General features: G+C 34.9%; 2 protein-coding genes across 3 annotated transcripts in view; one reads left to right on the top strand and one right to left on the bottom strand.

Moving 5' to 3' along the window:
- The window catches only part of LOC113514913 (uncharacterized), a 180,517-nt gene that overhangs the window by 59,440 nt on the left and 96,096 nt on the right, over positions 1-24,981 (bottom strand). The window lies entirely within an intron of this gene.
- On the top strand, positions 19,931-21,091 carry LOC113509567 (mitochondrial import receptor subunit TOM40 homolog). The gene has a single exon (XM_026892905.2). The coding sequence runs from the start codon at positions 19,931-19,933 to the stop codon at positions 20,897-20,899; it is 969 nt and encodes a 322-aa protein (XP_026748706.2). The 3' UTR covers positions 20,900-21,091.

Here is a 24,981-nt window from a genome sequence, read left to right as displayed (position 1 = left end):
TTTGCCTACTCCTTATACGACGTGGCGTGAAAACTTGCAAAGCAACAATCAAGCATACGACCCACCTGTTGATAAGTATCCTTCGCAATCTATGAATGTTTGTTGTATATCATATCATTTGTGTATTGTCGACCTTTTTATGTGATCCTTTTGTGTTACAGTATACAAGTAAGCAGCCTAGTATAAGAATTTGCTAGTATGAATAATTATGGAATGGTTACCCTGCTTGCGCTATAAATGTACGCTGGCCTCCGCCAGTAAGGGATGATAGATGAAGATGAAAGCAGGCCAGTTAGCCAATCCTGATGAATTTCACAAGAATTAACCAAGATAATTTTCAGGGAGAACCACATGGAGGTCGACCTGATACGGTATATTGCTAGCAATATGGCAAATATTAGAACCCTAAAAACCTAAAAAAAATATTCATAATGATCAGTGACAAAGATGCTTGTATGTTTGATATTTGACTGAACATATTTCAATGGGTTTTGTTACATGGATAGACCACATGCTAGATACAAGATACTTTTTATAGTAATTAACTTAAATAAAGCGTTAATATTTTTCTAATTTTTTGCTGTGTGGTCCCGACATATCATTATACGTCAAACATGGCTCATTAGCCATGCTTTGCTTACCCGTAAGTGTCGTAAGAGGCGACTAAAGGAACTTAAGGATCAAGAGATGGGCTGCAGCGTTCCTCTTAAAATATCACCAAGAGCCTAACTGCGGTTGCCAAAACTACAAACGTGGCAATTACTAGTAAAACCTCCCTTGTAGTCTTCTATATGTTTAGTAGTGGATAATTAACTGCCGATATTTATTTATTTATTTATTATATATAAATAAATAAAATTTTTTTCTAATAGATCATTAAAGTGGCGAAAGGGATTGTTAGTAATGGAGACTAAAAATCCCATCGCTAGCAATATACCTAACCAGGTCGACCTCCACGCGGTTCCCCCTGGAAACTATCACGATTAATTCCTTATGAATTCATCATGATGGGCTAACTGGGCTGTTTTCATTCTCATCTATCACCCTTCACAGGTGGTCCGCTAGCGTATCCCGTTAGCGCAGGTGGGGTTACCATACCATTTTCATCCAACAAAAAAAAAATAGATCATTAAAAAATATTGAACATTCATTGTTCAAAGCATTATTCATTCTATTACTGAAATTCTAATATAAATATATGTATCTATGTATCTATCCTATTTAAGAGCTGCGCTCTTGTCGATGAAGCTCTTGCCACTCACTACGATTTTCAGCGAGTCTCTTCACCTCTTGATACGACGCGACACCAACTCCTTCCTTGATCTGCCTGATGTAACTATGTCTCGGTCTCCCTCTTCCCCTCCTTCCTTCTATCTCACCTTCTATTATAATGTTCATAAGTTCGTCGTGTCGTATCAAGTGTCCCAACATTTGATATGTATAGGTAAGTAAAATTAATACAAATATTAATAAGAACTTAAACACCAGAGGGAGACTTTGTACAAAAGTCGATTGCTTGGGTACCTCTGTCCCATTCGTGTTTCAACCGTGAAGCAGTTGTGTTTGCATGGCTGTGTTTCGGTTTGAATGGTGGGATATGGCGTGAATTTACTGGGTACAGAGGAATAACATCTGAGTCCTTAGGAATGGCAACGCATGGGGGGTATCATGGGCGAAACAGTATACTCTGTTGTGTCCATGGTATTGCTCATGTCTATAGACGACGGTTACCACTTTCCATCAGGTGGGCCGTCAGCTTGTTTGCCATTCTAAGTTGTATAAAAAAAAAAAAAACATCAAGTCTTATGTATAATGAAATGGGATTAAAAGAATAAAGAATTAGAATAAAATATATAGTTCCAAAGCGAATCTTTTAAAAAGATAAATGGGCTAGAATATTAAGAATTCTATCCGCATGTTCGCTGCAACTTTAAAGATTTAATGTGACACTAGCTGCTCGCTCCGGTTTCGCATGTTTGTACTAATAAAGAAAATGAGCACAGTTTCTTCACTCTCACTCACTCTGGTTGTGTGGATATTCCTAAATTAAAAAAAAAAAACTAATTAAATAATGTTACCAGAGGGAGACTTTGTACAAAAGTCGATTGCTTGGGTACCTCTGTCCCATTCGTGTTTCTACCGTGAAGCAGTTGTGTTTGCATGGCTGTGTTTCAGTTTGAAGGGTAGGATATGGCGTGAATTTACTGGGTACAGAGGAATAACACTTGAGTCCTCAGGAATGGCAACGCATGAGAGGTATCGTGGGCGAAACAGTATACTCTGTTATGTCCATGGTACTGCTTATGTCTATAGGTCACGGTTACCACTTTCCATCAGGTGGGCCGTCAGCTTGTTTGCCATTCTAAGTGGTATAAATTAAAAATTGATTTTTATATACATTATATATATATATATATATATATATATATATATATATATATATATATATATATATATATATATATATATATATATATATATATTTTTATTATTACTTAGCAAACAAACAAACAACAGTCCGCCTGATGGTAATTGGATGGTAGCCTATGGATGCCTACGATACCAGGGATATCCCGTGCGCCTTGATGCTGAAGTAACCATAATATACACTTTTTGAAGAACCCATACTATTATCTCCAGGCAAAACCAAAAGGTGCAAAATTTATAAGACAAAATAAATATAGAAGTTACAAAGGAATCACTCATAACTATTTATCACGCTAAATTATATGAAAAAGTTTACCCGCTTTTCTCGAAGCATTTATATTTTATTATTTTCATTTCAGCTGTTAACTGCCGACTGTTGGAGATAACCCTTCCCCATAAGGGGAGTATTGCCCTGGTTGGGAACCGCAGTTAGGCTTTTAAAGATGTTTTAAATGGGACGCTGCTGCCCATCCCTCGCCCTCTCTTAGTCGCCACTTACGACACCCACGGGAAAGGAAGGGGTGGCCCATTATATGCCGGGGCATACACGGCGATGGCAAGTATTTGTACGGAGACGCTCTATCTGTATCACATTTTTCATGTGTCACATGAGATTTTTCTTGATCTTCATTTAGTCGTAATTCCGGGTCAATTGTCAAAAGATGGGGTTAATTAATTGTTAGTCGTGCATCCAAATGGCATAGTGCACTCGCAGAATAGCGTGCGTACGCCCCTAAGCAATTCAATAAAAATGTACGATACTGTTTTTCATCGCTCACGATACAAAGTCGGCGCATTATCGTTAAATCCAGTAACAGATTTGTTTAACGGTAGCGCTGTCTATGGCTTTATAGGCAACTTTGTATACATTTATTCCAATTACGCGCAAGGAAGCTACACTACACAGTACAGAAATGTTTTTTTTTTTTTACAATTTGATACGGCAAAAGAAGCGACACAGGCCGTCGCTTCGATATGAAGTAGAACTTGTATATATACTCGTATGTACTACAAGTATCATGCATTTTATTCATGGGTGTTTAGGTCTTAGCAGTTTCTAAAGGGAACTGCGTGGCATCAAGCGGACGAGATATATTGCTAGTAATGGGGAATCGGGCTGTAGCTAGCAATGTACCTAACAACCCCTTGTGATTTCACAATCCCTTGGTATTGTTAGTAGCAATCCCTTCTCCTACCAAAAGCTGGTGTACTATTGCATTTTCATCCATATTCAATTATAGTTAAGAATTATATGTCTAATAACGCTGCGTCGGATGACATCACACCGGGGCGTTAATAATCAGTTTCCACCTTAGAAAGCATAAATTACAACTTATAATTTATGCCCGTTGTAACATAATAATTAATAGGATTAAGGTATTATGTAGACACAAATGGCGCATTGTGTACTTTCATAAAGGGTGCGTGAAAATTTAATTAACTTTATGTATCGACTGCTTAATGAATATCGGCTACACACACACACACACACACACACACACACACATGCGTGTGTATACCCACAAGCAGTATCCCGCGGCTTCACTCACGCGAATATAGTTTAGGACGGCAATTTTCAATCGTGATCACGCGAACGAATATGGACAAATACTAGTGTATGTATATGTATGACAAAATAAGGTAAAGGCGTAGAAATAAAAGAAAAAGAAATATATTATGGTAGCTATACGTTTTGCAGGACAGTGAAATTCGTACACTTAAAATTCTTTCACTAAAATTGTTCGAGCCGTTACCGTAATGTAGAACGCACCTAACTTTTCTCTTTTTCATTAAATCCCCGATAAAGATAGCACAGCACTGTAACCCGAAAAACAACTGGCGCAGAAAATTGCTAATCTAAATTCGCGAATATTAATAATCATCTTCCAGAGTTTCAGATGAGAAATTTTGACCTTAAGGTTACTTAATACTGAGATTGTAAGAAAAGAAGTTTTCCTCGGTAAAATATACAATCTGATAGAGGGTTAAACAGTAATTTTTAGCTAGCGAATTAACCCGGGATTGCATGGTTTGTATTTAAATAGATAATGGTAGCTGGTAACGACCAGCAAGTCCAGGCCTCAAGTCATTACCATTTTCTTCTATAGAAGAGTGGCATATGGCGTGAATTTACTGGGTACAGAGGAATAACACCTGAGTCCTCAGGAATGGCAACGCATGGGGGGTATCATGGGTGAAATAGTATACTCTGTTATATCCATGGTACTGCTCATGTCTATAGGCGACGGTTACCACTTTCCATCAGGTGGGCTGTCAGCTTGTTTGCCATCATCTTTAATATAGATTTAGAAAAATCTGTATTAATAATATTCTATAGTATGTATGTATTCTTACCCCCTTATTCATAAAAACTAAAGTCTTTTACAAATTTACTTTAACTATTACACTATTTTGTCATTTTCTTTCAAATTGAGAATGTAGTGTAAAAGAAAGAGACAAACAGTTCAATAGTTAAACCAGAAGGAGACTTTGTACAAAAGTCGATTGCTTGGGTACCTTTGTCCCATTCGTGTTTCAACCGTGAAGCAGTTGTGTTTGCATGGCTGTGTTTCGGTTTGAAGGGTGGGCTATGACGTGAATTTACTGGGTACAGAGGAATAACACCTGAGTCCTCAGGAATGGCAACGTATGGGGGGTATCATGGGCGAAACAGTATACTCTGTTATGTCCATGGTACTGCTCATGTTTATAGGCGACGGTTACCACTTTCCATCAGGTGGGGTCGTCAGCTTGTTTGCCATTCTAAGTTGTATAAAAACATACGTTTATAAGAGATTTGACGTTTTAATGAAGAATGTAGTTAGTTGTACGTATTGCTATTTAAATTTCAGTATAAATATCTGTTGTTCAGTACTGCTTTTTAAACAAGTAAGTTTTCAGTGAGAACTCAATTCAGTGTATTGTTTTATCTATCTATATACTTACACAGCAACTCCCTTGTACAGTAACCCGAGTTAGCTGGCTGCCAATGACCTCTATTTTTATTATACTTCAGCATTTCATTTTTATACGCCTCAATAAATCGGTCTAGTAAATTTATTCAGTTATTCTGTAAGAATGTATATTTTTAGTCCCGTACTTGATTAATTGTATTAACAGAACGTTTTTGACATTTACTGAAAGAGGTGTTTTCAACTTTAAAAAAAATGGAGAAAGGAGAAGAAGATGAGAAGCGACATCATAAAGGACTTTTAAAAGAGCGTGCTTTACAAAAGAAGGCCTTATCTACAAACTAGTGTCTATAAATCACGTTTCAGTCGAATTATTGTACTGACAGAAACCTAATCGAGTTTCCATTCACATTTTCATTTAAATTTCTTAATCTATATTTACTGCACCGATATGTCATGAAAAATCTATTTCAATTTAGACTCATTCGTGCGCGAATCCATTTTTTTTTCTCAAAGTCGCTTGCCTCACGCCCTGTAATTCATTGTTACTTTTTCTCGCGTTCGTAATTTTACAGTGTAGACTGTGAGCTTTGTAGTCAATGGGTGAAAATGAAGCAGTATCCTCGCCTGTACTGTCGGTATACGTTGGCGGGGCACCAGTGAGTAATGATAGGTGAGCAAGAATGCTAGTTAGTACATCGTGACGAATTCCACAAGAATTAACTACATTAGTTTCCAAGGGGGAATCATGTGGAGGTCGACCTGACAGAGACCTGATTGAGCTGGCCAGCCCCATTGCTAGCAATATGGATGTTAAACGCAAGCAATGGATGTTAGCAATGGATGCTAACAGTTCCTTTCCTCTCTCGACGTATATTTTGTAGTATACACTTTTTAGAGTTACTATTTTCCATCAGTTCGGCTTTTAGTCAGTTTGCAATTTCAAGTAAAATATTTAATAATCATTTTTTTTAAGTGGATAAAAATGGTTGGCAGTATTTGTTACGCTTGGTAAGCAAGGGGTGGCCCATTCTGTCCTGGGATCACACGACGAAATTTAGTATATACGTAACCTATTTTTTATCTCATTCAATTACCATATCGCGGTCTCACGGACGAAACCACGTGTTAAAACTAGTTATAATACATATGTATATGGGGGGGAAAAGGGATTGTTTGTAATGGAGACTGAGAATCCCATTGCTAGCAATATACCCGACCAGGTCGACCTCCTCGCGGTTCCCCCTGGAAACTATCATGATTAATTCCTGATGAATTCATCATGATGGGCTAACAGGCCTGTTTTCATCCTCATCTATCACCCTTCACTGGTGGCCCGCCAGCGTATCCCATTAGCGCAGGCGGGGTAACCACTCCATTTTCATCCAATAAAAAAATACATATGTATAGGACGTACGTTTATTTATATACATCGTGGAGGTACACAGATGTTGAACTGTTAAGATATTTTGGCGATAACGTTAATTGTGAATGGAAGTTGTAAGTTTAATAATAGATCAAGCAAGGGAGCACTGTTCGTAACTACGTTTCCTGAATAATAAATAGAACAGGCCATCCCACATGGAACATGCGTTCCACGTCATTTATCCCATAATCGATGCACAGCTGTGCATTGATCTTTTTCTTTTTAAATCTATTTTCTTAAAGGATAGAATATAGAAACGTACAAAATTTTGCCAGTTAGATAGCTTATTATGATTATGTTCCACAAAAAAAAAACTCGATCGATTTTGATAAAGTTTCTATGGGATTTTTTTATGCAATTTAGAATGGCGAATGTGGTAACCGTCGCCTATAGATATGAGCAGTACCATGGATATAACATGGTATATCCATGGTACTGCTCATATCTATAGGCGACGGTTACCACAACAACATATAACGATTCTTTGGATTCTAAATAAAAAAAAAAGTAGTACATAATAGAACGTAGTATTATGCGGGAATCGAACCCGCAACATACCAAGGTCGTCTAAAGATAAATATGTGCATACATCTATTTTTTATACCTAATTTAATTTAATGTATTGTTTTCATTATTTAGAATTTACTATTGTTTTTACTACTGAGCTTTACGATCGATGCTAAACGAAAATAAGAATACGGGATAAACGTTCGTGGACTATAGATTTTTATACATCTATCTGTAATCGTTGATAGCAAATCGTTATTTTATACTAGCTTTAACCCGTGACTTCGTACGCTTGACCTGGACATGTTTGAAGGGTGGGATATGGCACTGAATTTACAGGGTACAGAGCAAAAACACCTGAGTCCTCAGGAGTGGCAATCCATGGGAGATGTCATGGGCTAAATAGTGTACTCTGTTATGTTTGTGGTACTTCTCATGTCTATAGGCGACGGTTACCACTATCCATCAGGTGGGCCGTCAGTTTGTTTACCATTCTAAGAAGTATAAAAAAAAAGTATTGTATTGTAATCTTTATTGTATATAATTTATATTGGGCACATTAAAATATTTAATATACAATGGCGAACCTATCCCATACAGGGACCACTTACAGTCAATCTGTGAGAAGCTGGAAGAAAACTACAGAATGTTCAAAAGTAAAAACTGTACAGAGAAAAATAAAACTCAATAATACCTAGTTGAAATTAAACATATAATACAATAGAAATATACTCCTACACATATAAATATACGTGTATATAAAGAACACATATATAGATACATATGTTCACAATTAGAATAAAATTTTATGATATCTGCTTTTGTAATGAGGGTTGTTTATTATATGTATGTATAAACTATACAGTCAGACAGAAAGAATATAGTTCTACTGAGGTGATATTCTTAATAATATTATAAATGTGAGTTTATTTGTTTGTTAACTCTTTGCACCTTAACATCTTATTTGAAATTTACTTATATATGAACGGAAAACATCATAGACTATGTACATATCGTAACCTTCAGGAAAAGAGCCTATTCCTTTTTAAAAGGCCAGCAGAACACCTGCAATGCCGTTGGTGTTGTGGGTGATCATGGGCGGCGGTAGTCACTTACCATCAGGTGACCTCGCATGTTTGCTCCCTATGTTATAAAAAAGAAAAACATTTTTACCCCGGTTAGTGAATATATCGCAGTCGCGCGAACGAAACAGCGCGTAAGAGCTAGTCATTAAATATTTGAGAAGTTTATTCTACGAAACAACGAAGTTAATAAATAAGCACTAGACGTAATAAATGCGCTGTTCCAGGTAATATATTTTATGGGAGAAGTAAATAGGCTTACTGATATTATGGAAAAATATGATTATTAATATCGCCCTCGCTAAATAATCGCTTCGAAATGATACGTTCTATTTTTTTTTTCTATTTCCATTAATAGATAAGTAAGTTATTGGTCGAATCTTATATTCAATATGGATTTTTTTTTTAATGGGTGATAATGCAATGGTAAACCCCGCCTGCGCTATCGGGATACGCTGGCGGGGCACCAGTGAAGGATGATAGGTAAGGATGAAGCAGGCCAGTTAGCCCATCGTGACGAATTCAACAAGAATTGTTCACGATGGTTTCCAGGGGGAACTACGTGGAGATCGACCTAATAAGGTATATTGCTAGAAATGGGGCTGTCAAACTCCATTACTAACAATCCCTTTCCCCCCATTCAATATGGATTATCAACTTATAAAACATATTTAAATGATTTTTTTCAACATCAACGAAGAATTTTAAGATATATTGTATCTCTCAAAATTAAGATGCACTTATCTGTAAAAGCTTAACTACGATTGCCAACGCGTCTGCCAAGCGTGGCAACTACTGGCAAAACTTCCTAGCAAAGTTAATTTGACAATTAGCTGACAAAAAGTTGGCCCGTTTTTGAGGCTCGATGCTCTATCTATATAATCTAAGACTGTAGACTGTGTGTGCAAGACATTCTTATTTTTCCTGCCCGTCTTTCCAAAACTATTTGGGGTCGGCATAATATGATTTTGCCTTCCATTCATCTCTATTTACAGTCATCTCACTAGTCGCTTCCTTTATGGCCACGTCATCCTTCAATCCACGTAATCCATCCATCGTTTTTTGGAACTTCTTCTGTATTTATAATCATCCATATTGGGGGGAAAGAATTGTTAGTAATGCAGAGTACCAGTCCTATTGCTAGCAATATACCCAGGTTGAGTTCCAGGTACATTTATAACGATGGGCCAACTGACCTGCCCTTTCATTCTCAACTATCATACCTCACTAGTGCCCTGCCAGTGTATACCGTTAGCGCCGGCGGGATTACTATTTCATGCATTAAAAAAAAAACATCCACATTTATACATAATACTTTCTTACCACATTCTCTTCTTCCCCGCGCATCTAATGCCCACACAACGATAATCAACTACTTCTCCATTTCTCCATTACTGGAGCCACTTTTAAACTTCCTCTCAAACGATGGTTAACCATGAATCTAATAACTCTATATAATTGTAAAAAATACAGGTAACGTTACTTATACTAAATATTACACAAACTAAATGCATGCTACGTTCACGTGTGGTTTAAACTCTATCTCTGGAGTAAATAGAGACGGTCTTTGAAATACATATTGTATGTGAAAATCTAATCAAACGGCGTGCAAATGGCTATACTCTCGGATAAAACGGTATCTGACGTTACTCAAAGTGTGGCTTCGACGACGAAGAAATACTAAAGCGTTGTTATGCATCGTGTTTGCTTCAGAGATATTACGTTTATTAAAATAAATATACTCATAGACGTCGTCCATGCGTATACTTTTGTCTCCAGTAAGTTTTAAAGAGCTTATTTAGACCTAATTTAAAACCCCTGTCGCAAAAACAAAATAGAATTACCAGAACCAAAAATGTCTATTTTTAAGAATAGCCCACTGTAGATCTATGCAAATTTATAATAAAATTCAAGAAGACATAAAGAATGAAAAGAGAGATAAATTATTTCATACTAAACTAAAAAAATATTTAATACCAAATTGTTTTTGTTCAGTTGACGACTTTTTAGCCAGTTAAAATGCAAAAATACGCCATGCCACGGTTCAAATCACACATGACTTGCAAACAATTAATCAAATTGACAAAACTATTACATACCTGTAGAATCGCGACGTATTAAAAAATGTTTGTACGAGATCTATGTTACCATCTTTCTACAACATTAAGATTATAATAATTTAAGATTGTGTTTCACGAAAAAGAAAATCCATTTCAATTGTGACAAAAACAGTTACTCTGATCTAAAAACTGAATTACAAGTACTTAACTGATTTTGATATTTTTTTTATTGCAACTTAGAATGGCAAGCAAGTTGACGGCGCATCTAAAGGAAAGTGGTAACCGTTGCCTATGGACATAGCAGATAACTGTACCATGGACATAACAGACTATATTGTTTCGCCCATAATACCCCCTATACGTTGCCATTCATGAGGACTAAGGTGTTATTTCTCTGTACACTATAAATTCATTGCCATATCCCACCCTTCAAACCGAAGCACAGTCATGCAAAGACAACTGCTTCACGGTAGAAACACGAATGGGACAGAGGTACCCAAGCAAACGACTTTTGTACAAAATCTCCGTCTAGTTTCTAAATTTAAATTTCCATCAGGCAAATCTGTAAAAATATCCTTTTAGATAAAAAAAAGAATTGTTCAACTCGATTTAGAACGACGGAGTTATGAGGTAATGAACATAAAAAAAAATACGACCGAATTGAGATTCTCTTTCTTTTCGAAGTCAAAGTTCTGTGTCTATTTGAAACCCCTTTTATAATAAGTATATTGACGCAATCGAAAAAGTTCAAAAACTTCTTGCGTTCAATTCATTATAAGTATACCAACAACCATTCCTCTTATGAACAATTACTTGACGAATATAAATTAATTAAACTAAATCATAGACGTATCCATTTAGAAACTATGCTTTTATATGATTTGCGCCATAATAGATATGACTGTAGTCCAATTATCAATAAGTTGTGTCATAGAATACTCACTAGAGTGCATTGCCGTTATCCAAATAGTCTTTTTGCCACAAGCCGCTGTCGTACAAATTCTGGAAAATGGTCACCTTTGTATAGACTTGTGAATTCATATAACGCTTTATTTAATGATGTTGATATTATTAATGAACGCCCAAGCACTTTTAAAAAGGTTAATCTCTAAAAGATTCACGTAATTTTTAACTGTTGTTCTTTGCTTAAGCTATGTGTATTATATTTGAATCGAAACTGTGGTAAACGGTGTTGGTGGCAAAGTTACTCAATGTTTTCTTTGATTAATATTATGTATTATTCTTTATTTTGTCACTGTTAGTTTTCTCAAATTAATGAAAAAAAAAGTCGTTTGTAAATAATATTAGAAATGAAATAGTTTAGGAGGGTTTGCTAAACAATAATCGTTTATAACATCACACTACGTAGTTTAATATGGTTACCATATTTGTATGGAAGGCTCTCTAGAATCAGAATGCTGCCCTAAAAGGGAAGCTTACGATTTAGATTTCATCATGCATATTGAGGTACTAACGTTGTTTATCTTCATCCATGTTTGTGATTTTCTCAGAACACTTTGTTTAATAAATTCTCAACTTGAATATGATCTTAAATATTTATTATGTAAATAGTTATAACAAGAATTATTTCTTAGTTATAAAAGATATGGTGTATCCTAGACAATATATTTATGTATTATTCTTTAAGTACGTGCTAGAGTTTTATGTTTTGTTTATTCTATTTTAATAGTAAACACGCTGATTGATTTGAAGGGCAGTATGAACATTACCTATTATATAAATAACATAATACTGTGTTAATACATATGGGCATTAACAATACCATGGATGCATGTTAATACTCATAGATACATATGGACTACGGTTTACTTTTTCTTTTTTTGGAGATTGTAATTTATGTGTCTAGTCTTATTTAATGATTTTAACCAATAATTTTAATCAAGGCGATGGTTACCACTTTCCATCAGGTGGACCGTTGCTTGTGTCATTCTAAGTTGTATAAAAAAAATATATATATATTTCCAAAAATTATCGAAATCTGTGTAGCATTGTCGATGCTAACAATATCATATATGTAACATATATAAAAGGAAAATAGTCGATTTTACAATTATTTGGAGTAAAATGTGTAAAAGAATATAGAGCAGCAGCAAACTGCCAGCTTTCAATTCAGCAAGCCCGGAACAATATCGCCATTTTGGAACATATTAAAATTTAATCTTTAGCTTTATAAAATGAAAATCCTCTCCAATTAAAATTATAATTTTCCTTAGACCCGAACGGATACTTTCAGAATTTTACAGTTCATAAACACCACTGGGGGAACTCGAGTCGATAGCTAAAGTGGCGGCTCGTAAAATAGGCAGTTGTCGAAATTTTACGACACTCCGACCCTGGCGCGAGCAATATCTATCGACAGCATTCGACAATATTCTACTCTGTTAGGCTAATTTAAATTGCATTAGTGATATTTAAATTTTCTGTAACAATAAATTATTATATCGATAACCTATTTTTTCGTTATGGTGGCAACAACAAACAAGCATAGAAGATATAAATACAAAATACATACAGCGACTCCGTTGGTGGGACACATTAGTTTGTAATCTTATTTCATTCTACCGCTTGTCATTAACCATATGGTATCGCACCATGTGGAGGCGAGGAGTGTTAATAATGCGGAGTAACAGTTCCATTGTTAGCAATATACCTTGTCAGATCGACCACCATGTGGTCTCCTCTGGAAACCTTCTATCATTTTTATATATACACACACACAAACACACACATATATATATATATATATATATATATATATATATATTACATTATTTCGGTGTTAAATATTTAGATTTTAGCCGCAACTTCATCCACGTAACTAGAATATGTTTACTGATCAGGATAAATAATAGCCTATGTCTTTCTTCACCCCATAGAATACGTATATACCAAATATCACGATGATTGGTTGAGCCGTTAAGGTGGCAAAAGATTACAAATAAACTCACTTTCACGTTTATAAGATTTGTGAGAATTCTTTAACCAATACAAGAAAATTTAGTATACTTTGTTACAAATAAAAGAGCCAGTGGATTTCTAATGGATAAGAGCTCTAGAGACATCGCATTATCAGGCTGATTGCTTAGGCTCCGGCATTCGCTGCAGTGGCACAGGGGACAGCCAGTATTTTCAGGGGTGACCTAGTTTAATTAATATATCTAAAAATGTGAAAGGAAAGAGTGTCTTTAAAAGAAATCTCTCGAATGTATGGAATTGAAAGAACCTCTGACAATTGGATTTACTTTGATTTATGATATTTTTTATGCAACATGTGGTTGTTATATGTATGTGGTTATGGTCACCTGAGAAGATGCGGTAATTATCTTCCGTCTTTGAGACATAAATGAATTCGGAATTCGACGAATCTGGGTAAGTTACTTAAAAATGGTACTAAAATTATGGGAAAATATAAGAAAGGTGAACGGTCAAAAACGTTTTTTTCTAAGTGTTGTGTTCAAAAATTGTGTGACCATGCAGAAAAAAAAAAATCAAATAAATTGATTTCTTTATTAAAGTTTTTTTTTTTGATGTCCTATTCATAATCGACAAGGCCTTAAGAGACTATACATTATTATATATTTTTCTTTATATTATTACATTATATTACGAGTATTGCCGTGTGGACCCAGCATAAAATGGGCCATCCCTTCCTTTCCCGTGAGTGTCGTAAGAGACGGCGAGAAAACGAGAGATGGGAAGTAGTGTCCCTCTGAAAACATCTCCAAAGCCTAGCTGCGGTTGCCAATCCGCCATGCTAAGCGTGGAAACTACTGGAAAAGATGCAACTGCACTGCAGTTTCGCAGCAGATAACAGATTCGCACATATTATAATAGAGCTCTTTACAAGTGAAAGAAATATTAAAATCGGTTAAGAATTTTATGACACTATCCATTACAATGACATTACTGTCTTGTGGTCCCGGTATAGAATGAACTACCCTTTCCTTTCCGTGGGTGGCGTAAAAGGTGACTAATTGAACTTAAAGGTCGAAGGATGGGCAGCAGCGTCCGTTCGTCGATTGCCAAACCGGCTGCCCATCGTGGTAACCACTGACAAAACCCCCCAATAGGAGGACGCCTATGTTCAGCAGTGGACAGTCAACGGCTGATATGAAGATGATCCATTACAAACAAAAATCAAATATATCCTCCTGGGGGGAAAGGGATTGTTAGGAATGGAGTTTGACAGCCCCATTGCTAGCAATATGCCCTATTAGGTCCTCCACGTGATTCCCCCTAGAAACCATCGTGAACAATTCTTGTTGAATTCGTCACGATGGGCCAACTGACCTGCTTCATCCTCACCTATCATTCTTCACTGGTGCTCTGCCAGCGTATCCCGATAGCGCAAGCGGGGTTACCATTCCATTATCACCCATTAAATATATATATATATATATATATACATATATCCTCCTTATAATAGTATTAGTTAAGACATTTAGTAAAGATTATTAACTTGTGTATTACATAATAAATACAAAAGTCCTCTACAGAGGGTACATTTTCCGATATTTTATATATATTTCATGAAGAAAACATGTCACAAAAGGACTATATCAAATGGAATAATTTTAGTGGAGCTTCGTATAATATGATCTTGAATGTTAGGTGTTGTTAAAAGAGATTTTTTTCCACGAAGGACATCATTGTCCTCGGAGTAACGCGAAAAAGCTTTTCCACAGTGAATCCATCTTATTTTCGTCTTGCTTTAGCTAGACGAGTTGGTTTCTTACTAAGTTTAAGCTCATTTGTTATATTGTACAAAAATATGTTCGGATTTTCTTAAATTTGGTTATTGGCTGTACTTATAAGAGACTTAGTATGGAAGTTGTGTTTTTAAGAGCTGTGGATTTTTGTATAAAATAAATAAATGCTTTTGCAAATAGTAAAGATAGATAGTTTTTTTTTATGCAATATAAAATGGCTAACAAGCTGACGGCCCATCTGATGGAAAGTGGTAACCGTTGCCTGTAAACATGAGCAAGTAACATGGATATAACAGAGTATACTGTTTCGCCCATGATACCCCCCATGCACTGCTATTCCTGAGGACTCAGGTATTATTACTGTATTGTATTACATACATACGGTACTGTATTGTACTTGTATTATCGTATGATATCATTGGTTCATAAGAATCCAGCGACCGCATTGCCAGCTTATCATTCTATCAGATCGACTGCTTTGCACTAAGGAAGACCGAGCAATCATCGTGTATAAAGTACCTGGAGAATTCTTCACGATGGGTTCCTGACTTGACTTTATCAGTCACTGGTACCCCACTAGCGCGTACCAATAGTGAAGGCGAAGTGCTTATTATATTTTCTGCCATATAAAAAATATTTTTGCTAACAAAATACAATATATTCATTGATATATTAGAATTAGATAAGACGATGGTACGAATGTAATTGGTCATTTGAACAGAATTATTTTGTTTAATTCCGTTACCAATTGTGACTGCCAACATTCGAAGATTGAACACCACTATTACTACCAGAAGTTTCACAGTCTTCCATATTAATCATCAACAGAGGGAAACTTTGTACAAAAGTTGATTGCTTGGGTACTTCTGTCCCATTCGTGTTTTAACCGTGAAGCAGTAGTGTTTGCATGGCTGTGTTTCGGTTTGAAGTGTGGGATATGGCGTGAATTTACTGGGTACAGAGGAATAACACCTGAGTCCTCAGGAATGGCAACAGTACACTCAGTTATGTCCATGATACTGCTCATGTCTATAGGCGACGGTTACCACTTTCCATAAGGTGGGCCGTCAGCTTGTTTGCCATTCTAAGTTGTATAAAATAAAATCATCAATCTCCTACTGCTATTTCGCTCACGCACATTTTGCAGCACGTCTTTCACATCAAAACGAGGTATTTTTAGGCAAATTATTAAATCGCTGTTCGGAGCCTAGTATTTATTCAAATTAAGTATACCAGTAGAAGCATTCTATATAAAAATATTTACTTCGAGTCACTGACTCCCCTTTCGAATCTCAAACGATTGTTCACAACTCGTTATATTTTATTACGGTACTGTTAAACCCTTATACTCGTACTAGTTCTTTAAACTCCCATTTCGTTTGTCGTAAATCTGAAGGCAGTTTTTGTGTAGGATTTAATAAGGAATTCTATGGAATATTTACTATTGGCCTCGTGAATATCTTAAGGAAAGATAGAACGAAATGTATGTAGTAACATCGTATTCACACGATGGCGCCCTCTCGGGAACGAAATAAATCAAAATAATTTATTCATAATACCAATTCTTTTGCCATTTATAAAGTTTACTACCGTGGTGGATCACATTTTTTTTTGTATTAAAAAAAACTGTATGAAGCAAATTTTACACTTACATACATAAACACGCCATTTTGAATTCTAAGTTCAAATAATTGCAATGTTGTGAATCTATGAAGTATCAGTGAGTGTGTAATTGAAATCATGTAAGTGAGTTACGCATTTAGGGCCTACTGAAAATCAATGTCGTGGCTTCCGATATGAAACTGTGACATACTCGTATGCTAAGTTAGGTCCTTTGCACAAAGACTGCTTCAATCATCTTATGTTTTTTTTCTTCATTTTATATAATTTTAAAACTTAAATTTAAATCCCTTCCTTATCAGATCACAATAAACAGTACCTATTTATTTATATAATTATTTATGTTTTTAATTCACTGTGAATGGATAATAATCATTTTCACTGTCATTTAGATATTTCTAACATTTTATGAGTAAGTTTTGTATGTACAATAAATAAAATTAAAATTTTATACAATTCTATAATACCATTAATATATAAAAGATGTAAATAGAAAATCAGACCTACAGCACACCCTCAAAGTCCAATTAGAATCGTTACGGCACGACGCTTGTAAATTGACCGCAAATTAATATCCGTGAATTTGTGAAAGTGAAAATCACTTTGCCGGGCCAAAGTCGATCATTGCCGAGCCAAATTGCTCTACAATTCTATTGTTTTCGCCCCTCGCGTCCGTTCCACATTTATTGCAATTTGTTAAAAGGGTTACTCTCTCTTAGGCATGGGATATTTCACGAGTAGCACTTGAAATTGTATATGAGATGCAAATTCATACGTCACTCTTGTTATTTTCCTTCATAATGACTGCTACAAATATTGTTAGATTAGAGAAAACTCACAAATTTTGACAGCGTTCAGATTTCATTAAAAAAGACGTAATGAGCAAGCGAACAGAATAAATCACAAAAATTATAATTATTTATACTTCACTTTTTATAACAAATCACTGTTTGTTATTGAAAGTGTTCATTCAATCGTTATATTAGGTTATTTGTAAGTGAAAATCACTAATAAATTTCACAGTGTTAATAACTGTGATAATTAAAAAATAATTTAACCAAATAATAACAAGTTAAAAGTAGCAAATATTACCATGTTTAGTTTCGTGTGATCTCGGATTGTAGCAGGTGTCTAATATCTTGTACCGAGTCCCTTTTATCTGTTTCCGAAAGGGCCCCAAGAGATTTAAGGGCCAGTACGTAAATTGCGATGTCATTTTGTTTAAATGTTTAATAGAGGCCCGCCGTTTGAAAGTATCGGTTTCAAAAGCTGATGCGGCTTTTATGAATATTGCCATTTGAAGAGTAATCTTGTACTGATGAGATTTGTCACTGGGAGTTTCTATGCAAACTTTCATCCTTTATTCAATCGATTTGGAGGATGACTTTTCAAAAGTCCATTTTCTGGCTTCAGTTACTTTGAATGAGGAAGTCCTGTGTACAAATTTGTCGCTACTTGACAAAATTACCAATTCACATTTTCCGCTCTAAATACTACGTGTACGACCAAATTTTATGATGATTGGTTAAGCCATTAAGTCAAAGGATAGCACTAATTAATTTACTATCAAACTTGTAATGTTAGTAAAAATTCAAAATTGAGTTTCTTTGTTACTTTTTAAAATGTTAGTATTTGAAATACGGCATATATATAGTTTTTGTAATTGAAAAGTTCTTAGGATATTTTTTTTTAATGGGTAAAAATGGAATGGTAACCTTGCCCGCGCTAAAGGTATAAGCCTGCGGGGCACCAGTAAGGGATGATAGGTGATGATAAAAAGGCAGGTCAGTTAGCCCATCGTAATGAATATGCCTGGAATTCAACATGTTGGTATCCACGGGGGATCACGTGGAGGCCGACTTAGTTAGGTATATTGCTGGCAATGAAGTTTTTAGTCTCTATTACTAACGATCCCTTCCCCCCTGATGTAGGCTACTTATCGTGGTCAATTAATATGCTACTGACAAAACCCCTAAGGGGGTGGTTTATGTTTAACTATGGACTGTTAAAGACTAATATTTTATAATGATATGTTCTGAAGTATGACGTTCATATATATGACGTCATAAGTGTGACGTCAAAAGGATTTCATAAGTATGACGTCAAGTTTGCCGTGTGGTCCCGGCATAGAATACACCACCCCTTCCTTTCCCGTGGGTATCTTAAGGATCGACTAAGGAAGGGTGAGAGATGGGCAGAAGCGTTCCTCTTAAAACATCTCTAAAGCTTAACTGCGGTTGCAAACCCGCATGCCAAATACTGGACAAAACCCCCAAAGGGGGAAGCTTATGTTCAGCAGTGGACAGTAAAAATCTGATATGATGATGATGATGTCATAAGTATAATGTATAATGTCGTGGATATAAAACTAAATTAGCAAAATTCTAAGCGCTCGAATTCTATAAAGTTAACGTAGCGTAAGAATGAATCAAATTGTGAATGTTACTTGTATGTATCTAGAAGACGTGAGTGACATTACTATTGTTCGAAATAAAATGGCGTGAAAGTATGTAAATTATTATGTCTGTCTTGTATGCATTTGATTTGTTTAATTCAAAAAGGGATATACGCAGTTATATATACGTACTTGATATATATATGTAGATATGGGGGCTTGGTAAATATAAACTAATTTCTTAATAATTGAGAAATTAAAGTTGTGTTCCACAATCTACTGAACCGGTTTCAATAAAATTTCTATTGGACTTATCTGTAAGTATATCCTTTCAGATAAAAAAAAAACCATTTTCCAAATCGCTTTATAAGTGACGGTGTTATAAATAAAAAATACAACCGAACTAAGAACTTCCTTCTTTTTGAAGTCGGTTAAAAAAGTTTGGTTAAAATTAAGCTCTGAACCCCCATAAATTAAAATAATAATAAGAATATATGTACCTACTACTTATACATTTTTCTGTTTACTATAAAACCCTGTGGGACATAGTTATTTTTATCCGATCATGTAGTTTTAATTATTATTATAAATAGTTCATCAAAATAGGTTAACCTCCTCGTAGTTTATTATTACGTATTAAAAATAGAAAGACTCCTTGCAGCGTGTGACTGGCCGGCCGACTCTATTTGTCAGTTAAAAATACAATCTGTCAGGTCAATGACGTCCGACCTGTTATCCGATAAATAAAATAACAACCTTTATCAATCAACAATGGACTTGAACGAGGATAAGATTAAAGAGGAGGTCAGTAGCTTCGTCTCGAGCTTGCAGAGACTCCTTCCCAAGAAGAAAGAGTTGATTTACGTTGAACCTGTTAAAACTAAACTTACAAGACTGAACGAAGTCCACTCAGAAGCCAAAAGTGTCTTTCCTATGTGTTTTACTGGAGCTAGACTAATTATTCTGAGAGAAGTATTGGATAAAGTGAAGTTAGTTCAACAATATAACTATGGAAAGGCCAAGGAAACGTACAAATGCTTTACACATTTGCTGCATAAAGAGATGGAGCCAAAGAGTACTGATGAAGCGTTGTTACTGGATTCCGCTGGATCAGCAACGGCCACGTATTACGAAGACATCGATGGAGGGTACAAGATGCGGCTCACCTCCAAAATCAGGGATCTAATTTCTTCTGAGACTGAAATAATTTTGGATAAGGATAGCTCAAATTCTTGCTATTCTATCACGTGTTCAATGAAGGACGTTGACCCGAATACATTTAGAGTAGTGACGCAATGGATGTACAAGATAACTCCTGAATTCTGTGCGGGTACAGAAGTGTGCTTCGAGCCTTTAGCGTACCCTCCGACGCCCGACGTCGCCGTCAGCGCTCGATACGAAAGGCCATCTTTCACGTTGTCATCTACAATTAGCAGAGCTGGTTTCCAGGCGTGCATATTTAAGCAATTTGCACCCGATCTCCGAATAGCAACTATAGTGAACGAAGGAAACATAAGTGGTAAAACAACGGTCGCTGTTGCTCTCCATAAAAAGTACCAGAATGGGTCGGAATTGAAAATTTTCGTTGACTCCCAACAATGCGGGGGCTTTACATTTCAGAAGGATGTTCTATTTTACGAGCCGCATAATGAAACTCGCGTTTTGAGGCTCGTTGGAAGCACTCTAATAGATAGGCAGAGACGAGTGAAGTTCGGATTCGGATTTGACTTGGACTTCTGATGTTTACATCAGTTCTGAGTTTGTTTATCTCCCGAACAAATTGCCGGGCTCGTGTGACGCATTTTGAAGTTTTTTTTGTAGAAAGATTTGTTTGTATATAAGTATACATAGGTTTTAGTTATTGTTTTATCTTGTTATTAAATGTTCAGTTATCGTGTTTAGTATTTTGATAATAAACTATCATTTTGTTAATTTTTTGATTGTACTATGTACAAAATAGTATCCCAAATAAAAACACTCCAATGATACGCATAAACAAAAATGGTCTATTGACTACATTAGTCAACAGTCAAATTTAGTTAGAAACAAATTTTTAGTCGAAAGGATTATTTATTGACAAAAATTATTGTTTTTTAGTAACAATTATAATGATTATATAATTTTTTTCATTATTATGAAATAACATCTTAGTGAAAAGGTTATTGAGAGAGTTAAAAAAGCTTTTTATTTGACTTTAGAAATTTATGAGTTTGACCTTTAGCGACTTCACTTGCTTACTTTTAAATTTACTTTCTGCCTACACAAGATCTTTTTTCCGTCCAAAAAAATAAAGATTCTCCTCGGACAGTGGGAAAAAATATACAATTTATCACACAAAGTTGTGTAGTTGTCGCAAGCAGGGAAGATACAAGTTCTCCACAAAGTTGTCATCTTGTTATCTCCCTCATGGAGAAAAATAAACGGGACAAATTGCCCTTGTTGTGGAAACTTTTTGTTAAACAGCTACTTTTTACTGACCCAAATTGTGTTTGGAGTTGGCCGGCTAATAATATCCTAGCTTTGAATTGTTTTTGCAAGCTCGCCTATTACACCGGGGATATGGACATTACAAGCTGACATTTTAAGATTTAATTACGCAAAAAACATAGATTTTGTGACAAAATTTATTTATTTATTTATAGGAACGCCAACAGTATATTGCATTATAACACATATAATAAACATTAAATACAATACAATATTAATGCACATACCTTTTAAAGATATTCACAGCATTTGTTTTAATATAATTATACAGTATGAGAGAGAGAGACATAAAAAGCGGTTAGCTTATTTTTTAGAACAAAATCTTAATCAAACATTATAATATTATTATCGTTAAGAATATAGGTGTGTACATGATAAAAAATCTCATAAAGTCCTCGCTGGTTTTATGAGCTAAGTGGAGATCCTTGTAGATACTACATTTAACGGCGAGCTGTTCAAGATATTACGCCATTAAGAAAATTACAAGGTCCGTTACACACGGAAGACTTTGCAAGCTTATCCACTAGTCGTCTGCGGCGGTACTTACTCGTATACACGTCAGACCCGTGTCACTTCGCAAAAATAAACGTTTGTATGAATTCTATGCAACCAGTTCATTGAATTTGAAAATAGCAAACTAAAGTAGTTGGGTTTTGTATGATAAGTATCTATTTTGTTTTGGACAGTATTATATTATAAATAAATGATTATACCACACTATGAATATTTACTTTGTTGTGTACTTCTAGGTAGTTGCATAAATTTTTCGAGTTTCGTCAATGTGAAGGTAGTAGTGACTTTTTAATAACATAGCGATTACTTGCTTGTGTGTGGAGGATGTATACACACAACACACAGATATAGGGAAATCAGCTGCGGAAACTTACCAATACTTTTAATCAAAAGTTAACATTGTAACAAAGAAAGTATCTTAAACATAATACCAACTGGATTTTTCATTAAAACTTTCCATTAGAACTAAAATTATGTTGGATGCTAAATATTTAAAGTCAATTCTGTGGTCGGCACAGTATTGTGCCGGGAACTGTTAACGTGGAGTGGAAATACTAATTGTGAGTTTGAATGGCTTGGGTTTGACATTTGTTACAAACCATTTGAATTCCTTTCCTTTGTCTGCGGTGAAAAGAAAGGGAACAATTTGTACAATCATGCACGTTTAAAATAATCTAAGCAGTTTTTTTTTTATTTCTATGCAATTATTACGAGTATGTTATTATTCACCAGCTCGTATTCTCATTGGTCACGTGAATTATGACTGATCTCATTATATTGTACTTTGTACTATTCTAGAATTTTCAAACCGGATTCAAAAAGATGGAGGTTCTCGGTTATATTTTTTATGCTTGTTACCTTATAACTATGTAAGTTGTAAACTAATTTGGAAAATTTGTTTTTTTACCTGAAATGATATATTTACGGGTTGGTTACATAGAAATTTTATCAATATCAGTTGAGTAGTTTAGTTTTTAAATTAAAATAACTGTTTTTGGTACAACTGAAGTATTTTTTTTGTGAAACATAATTGTAATTATAGTATTTACAATCTATTACCGAATTAAATTTCATACACATTTTTTCAATCATTTAAAAATGAATTGATTATACGGTATAGTTAAATATATATGCATGAATAATATATTACTATATATAGGATCTTCATTTATAGAACCTACTATGTAATAGGTACTTACGTGTACGAGTATACTATTAGATACATAGATTATAAGTATAGTACGTTATACTAGGCATGGGTAATGTGGATACGGAAATGGAATGGTAACCCCGTCAGCGAAGAACCAGTGAAGGGTGATAGATGAGAATGAAAACAGACCAGTTAGCCCATCATGATGAATTCAACAGGAATTAACCATGATAGTTTCCAGGGGGAACCGCGAGGAGGTCGACCTGGTTGGGTATATTGCTAGCAATGGGATTCTTAGTCTCCATTACTAACAATCCCTGTCCCCCCTCTTCTAGATATTGATGGTGAATAAAATGATCATCACTCATTTCGGTCGGACATTTATTTTGGAATATGTTAAAAATCTAATATTATTTTTTGGATAACTAACTTTTTTATCATATTCGTTACTGGGCCAGTATATACATATTGTTACTAAAATATCTATATATTTTATAGATATTTTAGTCAATACATACATACATACCTGTCACGCCTGTCTCCCATTAGGGTAGGCAGAAACAATGGAACGCCAAATGCTTCGATTCAAACAAACCTCTTTCGCTTCTTCCACATTCATCAATCTTTTCATATACGCTCGCCGGTTTAGTCAATAATATATAGCAAAGTTTATATATTGCTATATATAATATATATGCTGTAACAAACCTAGGACTGCATCAACCTCTGGCCAGGATTAGTGCGTCATACAATGAAATTAATGCCAAATTACCAGAAATTGATATAGTGCATGATAGTTCAAATTCCTACAGGAATAAATTGCTGAAACACTTTGTACAATAATCTAATAAAAAGTAACTCTAATTATCATAATATATATTTATTTTTTAATATTTTTTAATTGAATTCAGTCATAATCGTATTTTTTGATATTGCTCACAACTTAGGTTACATGTTTATTTCTATAACTAATAACGCAACTTTTAAAATATTTGTAATCTAGTGTTATTTAATTCATTATAATTGTTACTTAATTTTCTCGCACTGCATAACTATGTTAAAGTAAATGCTGTGAATACCTATAATAGGCATGTGCATTAATATTTTATTATATTTAACGTTTGCTATACCTATATGTTATAATGCAATATTTATTTATTTATTTATTTATTCATTAGTACAAATATGTCTACATGGGGGACTTAATGCTAAAAGCATTCTCTCCCAGTCAACCATAGAGAAGTGTCAGAATACTCGAATGCGGTACTACTAATTATTGATATACATACATACTAAAATTACATATATAAACGAATAAATATATATGAATAACAAATATACTTACATATATATGACATATACTATGTTATACACGAAATTGAGAATAATATAAAGCACTTACTGTTGCACAATATAAGGTACAAGATGTTGTTGGTGTTCCTTAAATAAATAAATAAATATTACCCACCCGTACGTTATACCATGCCTATGATTACATATTACCTGTTCATCCATCCGTGCGGATGTCACGTGAATGTGACACACGTCACCTCACGTCTCGTGTAGTTAGTTCAGAACTCCTTGATATGAACTTCGGGTCGAAATCGAGAGCGATCAAATTATTTGTTTGCAGACATGTTACAAACTTATTGAATTCTCTGTCATTTATATG

The sequence above is a fragment of the Galleria mellonella genome, unplaced genomic scaffold (assembly GCF_026898425.1).
Source record: "Galleria mellonella isolate WM207_F2 unplaced genomic scaffold, CSIRO_AGI_GalMel_v1 utg266, whole genome shotgun sequence".
In the NCBI taxonomy this organism is placed as follows: Eukaryota; Metazoa; Arthropoda; class Insecta; order Lepidoptera; family Pyralidae; genus Galleria; species Galleria mellonella.
The sequence above is the reverse complement of the archived record's forward strand: the minus strand, read 5'-3'. Positions and strand labels throughout refer to the sequence as shown.